The sequence below is a fragment of the Glycine max genome, chromosome 3 (genome assembly GCF_000004515.6).
Source record: "Glycine max cultivar Williams 82 chromosome 3, Glycine_max_v4.0, whole genome shotgun sequence".
In the NCBI taxonomy this organism is placed as follows: domain Eukaryota; kingdom Viridiplantae; phylum Streptophyta; class Magnoliopsida; order Fabales; family Fabaceae; genus Glycine; species Glycine max.
Window position 1 is genome coordinate 38034563 of NC_016090.4, and position 8801 is coordinate 38043363.

At 32.5% G+C, this 8801-nt stretch overlaps 1 protein-coding gene and 1 pseudogene across 1 annotated transcript in view; one reads left to right on the plus strand and one right to left on the minus strand.

The window, feature by feature from the left end:
* Nucleotides 1–2602, minus strand: part of LOC113001221 (uncharacterized) — a 16781-nt pseudogene extending 14179 nt beyond the window's left edge.
* Nucleotides 2603–2823: 221 nt separating this feature from the next.
* Nucleotides 2824–8801, plus strand: part of LOC102668756 (uncharacterized) — an 11839-nt gene continuing 5861 nt past the window's right edge. The window contains exon 1 of the mRNA XM_041013950.1: nt 2824–2845. Within this exon, the coding sequence (XP_040869884.1) occupies nt 2824–2845 (22 nt within the window). The remainder of the gene's footprint in view (nt 2846–8801) is intronic.

The following is an 8801-nucleotide window of genomic DNA, read 5'->3' on the forward strand; positions in this document are numbered from 1 at the left end:
AAAAAAGGCTCCAAATTTTATTACGAGCGGCGTGCAGCTCGGAAACCTCGAACTACTGATACCTACTCAGGCATGTACTTGTGATCGATCCCTCATTCACTACCCAACCTGTGAATCAACTTACACAAAAATTTTCATTAGTTTAATCAAGAGTCTCAAGTTCAAGTATGATTATATAACTGTATTAAATACTATAATAACAAGTTTTGACGTTGAAGGGTATCAGTCATGACACTCGTGCAAGATTATCTCTAGTAAAAGATTATTATAACCATTAAAAAAAAAAAAGATATCCCTCAGTGACTGTAAACCCCAACAGTTCCATGAGCAAGATTCCTAGTTAGCCCACCCATGTTGCTCTAACTGACACTGTTGTAGGGAATACATCATCTCACCATGTTATGCTCAATTATGATCACCAACAGTTTTCAGCATTACACAAATTAACAGGTGACATAGGTAATATGCTTGGTTTTGAGAGGTTCGATGACAACACAGGGTTCAAGAGTTAAGAGGACACATCGATTGTTGAGGAGGACTGAGATTCTCTACCCGATTTTCCAATTGAAAACAAACATGGTAGTGAGTGTTATTGGATAGGGGTTTGCCTGTAATAGCCAGTGCCATTAGACTAGAGACTCACGTGAGACTTTTAATATGCTCAATTTGTAACAGTTTTTCATTACCATAAGCATTGCCAACACAACATCGCCTTGTTACGAGAAAGAAAAGGACTATACCTCACTTATTTCGATTTCCACGGGAGAAAACAAAAATCAGACTAGTGCCGTGAGCCCGTGACGAAATAGGTAACCAATGTACACAAATGTTTTTGTATAATCTCCTTCCAGTCTTTTAATCTTGATTTTTTTTTTTTTACAAATGTTATCTTAGTACAGGGATTAACAAACTAAAAGAAAAAAAAAATACTTTTACACTTTTTATGATTTTCACAATAAATATTTTTTATTTTAATTTTTTAATCAATATTCTAAAAGTTCTAATTAATCATTTTTTTTATAAAAACACATACCTTTTAGGACAATTTTCTTCAAATCAGATAGAATTAATGTGACTAACAAAATTGTTTTCTTTTACTATTTAACATAGTTACATGTTTAAACTCAAATATTGGATCAATAGATAAATTAAAATAATTTCAAATAAATCGACTTACACGTTTATGATTTAGGAAAAAGAAAACAATTACACATGAAATTAAATATGGTGTGATGTCATTATAAGCTGAGTGGGGTCCACTGTTTCGGTTATAAATTACGCCACATGCCTTGCTTTTCCTTCATTTTCTTTTTCTAGCGTCTGTTAAGCTAATCATAGTTTGTAATTTTGCTGTCAAGGAATAATATGCTTTCGGTTTCGGGGCATTCTAGGAGCAGGAAAAGTTAAATAAGATACATACTCAACCAAAGATAAAATTAATAAAAGAAAAAAGAGACAAGCACACCACAAAGATTGGAGCACAGAATTGAAGGACGATGTCCAACATAACTAATAACTATAATAACTAACTAACATAAGGACATGCATTCAGAAATTTGAAGCACCAGTCTTCCAATCATAAGGGTCGAAATCCTAAAAAGAAAAAAATGAAACAAGAGAGAGAGAGAGGGATGATAGTAGTAAACGAAATAGTTAGTATTCAGAGACAGAGAAAACGAGGGAAGCTCAAATTAGCCAAGGCATCACCGAAAATATCTCCTTTCCCACTTTCCTTGCACCTGCTTGGTCTCGCCAACTTTTTCACTCCCATCTCATCCTCCACGTTCTCAACACACTCTTCCTCCTCCTCTGCCCCACTTGTAATATCCTCTTCACCACACTCTTTTTCTTCTTTTTCTTCTTCTTCTTCTCTGTTTTCCTCATTTTCATTTTTTTTTTCTTCTTCTTCTTCTTGGTCATCAACACCTTCACAAACATCATCATCGTCATCCGAGGCCGAAAAACCCTCAAACAAACACAGCCTAAGCCTGCCATCACCGCGCTCAGCGTGAAAATAAGGGGAAGGGGAAGGAGAGGCTACAGCTTCCAATATTAGCCTTCCACCTTCGCGAAGAGGCCGAACATGAACACCACCGAAACCAGTGATTGTTGTGAGTGGTGGTGGAAAGTTGCAAGTGCGGTTCACTCTTTTAGACATGTAACTTGCATGAGTAGTAACAGTAACAGTAACAGTAGTAGTAGTAGTATGTTCCGTGGAACATGTGTTGGTGTCAGAGGAAAACAAGGACATATCATCACCACTATCACTGGCATTGCTACCGGTCTCGCTGCCGAGGCTTTCAGTGCACATTTCCAAGCTTTTTTCACTGAGAATTGAAGAGGAGCGTTTAACTGTGGGGTGGACATAGACTTGGTCCTCTGTTTTGTTGTGAGAGAGAGTTTGAACTAAACTCCAGCCACTAGCCAGGTCGGATTTTGTGTTGTTTTTGTCACATTCGTGGTTGGTGAGTGGGTTTTCTTCGGAGTCAGAGAGGGGTGAAAGTGAAATTGTGTTGGTGTTGTTAGTGGGAGAGGGAGAGGATTGAGGAAAATTGGAACCTTGTTGTAGTGAGAGTTTGAGCCTGAGTATACGTGGCTCCATCACGCGGGGTTCGAGACAAGATTGCAACCCTTGACAGACACTTGAGGAGGACATTGTGCGTGTCAACACTCAACAACAGTGAAAATGTGAAAAAAGCAGGGGAAGGGAAACAAGGGAAAACAGGGGACTCTGGAGTTGGGTTTAAAAAATTCTGAGGTGAGTGGGGATTTTACGACAACTTGGGAGGTTTGGTGAGAAGAAAAAGTGTTAGGGAAAAGGCCATGGTTTTGGATGAAATTGAAGGTAGGTTCCTTGGGAAAGAGAGAAGAGAGGAATGGACATGAACCAGGAGTGAAAAGGGTGGGTCTGAATATATAGTTGGCAACGGCAAAGCCACCCTTCGTAACTTTAGTGTTTAGTGCGGATAGGGTACTTATTCCCTAACAATAGGAAAGTGATGCACATCAGTGGTAAAAAAACTCCTTTTTTTTTCTCCAAGAATATTACTAGTATTTATGTTGGAAAGTTTTAATGTGAATCTCATTTTTTACAGAGTGTTTGATAAAATAAATTGATACAAAAATTTTAAATTAAAGTAATATATAAAAGAATATACCTCATAACATTTGACTAATAATTTTATTTCTTTTTAACTTTCTTTCACTAAATACCCATGGACTCGGTGTATGAATGAAAGAAAAAAGATGAAGATCTAAAAAATAAAGAGATAAATAAATAATTAAAAAGGAATGAATTTAACAAATAATCTAATTGTAAGGGAAATACATTCTTCACAACTTTTTTATTATTCATTATGAGGGTTTTTGGAAGAAAAATCACATTGCATCCTATAACTTTATTTGTGGGACCACTAAATATATCAACGTTTTCCATAATTTGTTATAATTCTTAGTGTTGGGAATTTGAGGGATAAAACATTATAATTACCTTTCCTAATAAGTTATTTCACTTTAACACCACCTTCAACTCAAAATATTAAACTATTAGATTTGTAAATATTTCTCATTTATATGTTACTCATTTTGTCTATTTCATTTTCATACTTATCCTCCAACAATTAAGTTTCCTAGTTGCTATAAACGTATACGACAATAATTTAAACTTTTCTATTTACTGTAAGTTGAACCATGATTTAGGCTTTTCTAATTATTATACTTTTTTTTAGAGTCAATTTTTTTTTGTTTCTGACAAAAATAATCAATTACATAGCACAAGATGTGCATGCCCACAACAAATCACAAGGGTAATTATTATTATAATTATAAGAGAAGTACTAGCGATACATTAACTTACACACTTATGTTAGAGAGTATATTGTAACACTCATCTTAAGACAATTATTTATATTTTCCTAATTATTCTAATTTATTATTTTTTTATCAGATTTTACCTGTACAAAAATGATATATGTACTAATATACACACGTGAGTATCATTGTAAAAATAGTCATTTAATATCTTTCGCATACACAAATATTCTTCATTGTTTAATTGTTTAATGTTTACAATAACTCTTCTCATTGAGAGTGTCTATGTAATATTTTTAAACATAAGAGATTAATATAGGGAAAAAAAGAGTAGTACTCTTGTGTGTAACCAAAAAGCTCAGTAGTTCAAGTGTAATTTTTCCCAATATATAAAGATACAAGGACTTGATTGTATAATAAAACTGTAATAAACTTCTAATTTAAGCCCACTACTCATAGGTTTCGGCTTTAGACTCTTAAGAATAGAGCTATACTGTACACCTTGTACAGATCTGTGTATTGCTTTCACTTTCATCAATGAATATATTTGCCTTTCAGAAAAAAAAAGAAAAGAAAGAATGAACACACGTAAAGGGCTGAAGCACGAGGTTTATACTTTATATACATGATAACTAACTTCTAACATACTCTTAACAGAATTATGAACTAACTTTTAGCATAAAAAACTAACTTGTATGTTAATTCCATGTTTCAATCAGTGCATTTGAAAACTATTTCAATTGACCCCCAGACTTTGTGTTACTGCTATACAGTCCTCTGTTTTGTTTAATTGCATGTCATTACCATTACCATCTATATCTATACAGAGAACAAAAATATTTATATAGAAAAAGAGCATGCAACTGTTATTACTATATATAATACAATCACACTTGGAGTAGTACCATCCAAGCAGCACCTTATAATCCATCTTTGGCTCTTCAATATAGTTCAATTATTATTATTTTATTAAAAAAGATACCTTATAATTTTTCTATGCATATACATATTATAACAGTAATAGATTTTGGTGTTATTGCCATTTTTTTAATTTGGACACTGATGATAAACAATCATTGAGGACATTTTTAGTGATGGATTTGTGGGTGCCGCGTGTGGTATCCTCTGATATTTTGAGAGGGCACACTACTCTTCATTTATTATATGCTAATAAATCAACCGACCTAGCAAGAGTGACCGAAGGAATGGATACTAAAGCAATTAATGCTTGAATAATCCTCACTTTGATGTCTTCTAAGCTAAGAGGTCTCTCAACTTTTCTTGACTTTTTCACTCAATATTCATGAAGTTTACAACACACTCTTCAAAGTTAATATATATGGCTATTGTATATTTCTGGTCAGAGAAAGACAGCATCATTTCGTCACTTTTCCCTCCTTGTTCGATGCCTTTATATTGGTCAAATTTCTATCAATTGCCAAGACCGTACGGGAAATTAATGGTTATATTAACTATTTTCTTTACAACATTGGAGATTCGTTAAACAATTCTGCAAAAGCATATGTGGTCTTCAAGTGTCTCGGCTCTACACCATAATCTTGTTGGTCCAAGTGAAACTCTCCTACAGGTCTCTTAAAGTCTCAGAGTTTGAGTTTTATATATGAAAAAAGAACATAGGTTAGAATGGAAGCGTCACTAAAGACAGTTAACGTACTGAATTTCTAACAAAGATTAATAATCTACAGAGTTAAAAAATATTTCCCACATATGACATAATAAAAAAAATGTCTCGACTCTACCCTTTTAGTCGTCCTAGTTATACGTTAGTAATCCATATATATTAGCTTTCTTTAGAACATAAGTGAAGAAAAGAAAAGATTTTTACAGAGCTAGGCACAAATAGTAAGCTCCCAATTGTACTGAGTACAAAGTTTATCACTACGGGCCAGTTTGAGATATTTATGATGCACACATGCAAAGAACGTGCAAAGTAAGTGCAAATTAGTTTTGGTTCTGAAATATCTGAAGTGGCTGCTCGATCATCATGTTTTCTTTCCTCTTTACATAGTAAGCTAGACAAGAGTGTGAATTTGTGGATCCAGAAAACTGCCACAAATTCAGTGGAAATCATTTCTTGATCAGTCTCGATCTATATGTAGTGAATAATAATAATGCTGGAATGCATCCACAGACACTGTAGCATGCATATGGGGTATCACACTGAGTAGAAGAAAGTTCTCCACTTTGCACCCACATATACATTGTATTAATCACACACAAATTAAAAAAAAAAATGTGTGGAAGTGGATCTTACACCATGCAGCAACTTATGCCACCTAGTAAACTAAGAACGAGTGGCAGTGAACCAAAACAAAGCGTACGTTGTCCCGCAAATAACTTTTCACCCATAGCACACTAAGCATAGCAATAGCAATACTATCAATATGAAATGATTAATTTCATTTTTTGTTGTCAATTCAATCTTATAAAATTAATCATTTTGAATAAGTAAAAATCGAATAATTTTTTATTTTTGTTTTCTATAAAAAAATATAGTACATTTAATTTTTCTTTATTTAAAAAATATCCAAACTATTTAGAAAAAAATCTCATGTCTGAAATATATATATATATATATATATATATATATATATATATATATATATATATATATATATATATATATATATATAACTGCAATGGTCATATAATTTCCCTTCCATGCTAATTTTGCTCAATTTATAAAATGTTGCTTTTGATATATAATTAATTTTCTCACTATATACATACATATCTTTCATGCATGTCCTATACATATGGCTAGCTTTTAACACGTGATAACGTGCTTTTGACATTTCTTATTGTAACCAGTGCCAAATTACTAGCTACCACAGCGCATGCAATTACAACAATTCAGTGCCAAAATCACGTACCTAACCAGTAGTTAGGTCACACATCAGTTTACAGTAAATGATGGCAAAAACTGGAAAACTTTTGTTTGAAAATAACTTTTTCCACGTCTAACATATATCAACAACAAAGATTAGTTTGATCGGTTATATGTGGTCCCCTTTAACGTTGCTAAAACTATTAACATTAGTTATGAGACAATGATGACGTAGAACAACAATTATACGGTACCAATCTTAGTTGAGACAAATAAAATGCACCCTATAGAAGACTCTCATTCCAATAAAGGATGAATATATTTATAAATGCTAAAACCGGGGGAGGCAATCAAATGGGTGCGTAACACTCATTACTGATTTTGGTGCATCACATTCATAGTCCTTCCTATTGCTCTAATATATTATGCATTTCATGCTACAAATATTGGAAATAAAAAAGGCAAGGGTGAGAAGAGGGTCGAGAGAGACGAATATGATCAGAAGGGAAATAAAGGAGGGGACAAGAATATATGCGCCTTATATATTGCACACTTTGAAAAGCTAGGTCAATGGCCTAACCATCGAATGCGGTTGGATAATCCACCTTGTGCTCCTTTGCGGTTGTTCTAAATTGGCCAATCAATTAAGGAAAGCCTTTATAAAATTACCAATTAATGGGTATTTCTTTGGAGCATAGAATGTGAAACCTTAAATGCTAGCTAGCTAGATCTCATTATGCTCGCTCTATGTTTATGGATCGTTTACTTAAGCATAGATTTATAATTATTAAGCTTTTTAAGGAAGAAAGGCAATGGATTCTGTGTATGAGTCAAACTAATTGTTGAGCAAAAGTTGAGTTTTGGGTTTTGATCATGCTCTAGTGCTACATTCTTTTATTCCTTTGGCTTTGCGAGCTCCACACAACGTCGAAATGAAAGTGTGTGCAAGAATTCCAGGGCTAATAACGCACATAGACCATGCAATATATAGGCCTTTCCTGAAATTATGGCTATATACTTTAGGGTTTTGTTAACATAACACATACAAAAAAGTAAAATAATATTATTCATCTTAATTAATTACTTAAAAAATAATAATAATTTTTATATTTTTAAAAATAGAAAATACTTTTATTTTAATTTATTTAATACTGCAATGTTTATGTTTTTAATTTCTTTACATGTGCCATAAGAGACACGTATTATCATAAAGTTAATCGCAAAATACAGACCAAAAAGGAAACTAAAGATGAATTGATTCTATTTATGCATTAATTAACTATGGGTGGTGGAGATATAATTTCCGAAGCTTGACAGCTTTAACCTAATTTTAACCCTCTTAAAGCAGCACTTGCAATGCTAGCTTAGATTCCAAGATAAGAAACATCATCATTAACTAACTTCTAACATGGGAAATATGAGGAGATTGCAAACCGGAATATCTGTTTGTGGCATCATGACATGCAAAACCCGGGTTTTTTAAAACTTTAGATTGATGTCTACGTAATGCGACAGTTTTTGCCTCCATTTAATCCAATGAGCGGTTACCAGAGAATTTTTTAATATAAAACATCTAATTAATGAGATCGAGAATTGGAATCCCAGCATTGTAACTTTAAGCTTTTAGCACCTTATGGTTGATTACATCATCGACTTTTGGGTTTTTATATCGTGCAATTAAAATATAAAGTTTTAAATATATTTTTTTTCTTGTAATTTAATATTTTTTATATTTTTTTTTGTTTAAGATATTTTAAATAGTATTTTGAACAGTAAAAAAATATGATCTAAAATATTTTAAGGATAAAAAAATAAAATAAACATATTTTTGTAAGAATTGAAATGAAAAAAAAATAAATTTACAAGAATGAAAATAAAATAAAAAATACTAATTTACAGAAATAAAAAATGTGTTTAAACAAAATATAAATTATTTGAAGTTTTTACATTATTCAGCTTACACTCGCGCGTGCTGATCTAACATCTTTATGTACACATCTTGTTTTGAAAGGATTTATGTGCTCATCTTGTGCATCCTATTATATGACTTATGGAGTATTATATTTATGGCTAATGTCAATGTGCTATGCTACTCCCCGCTCTCATGCAATTAATATATATATATATATATATATATATATAA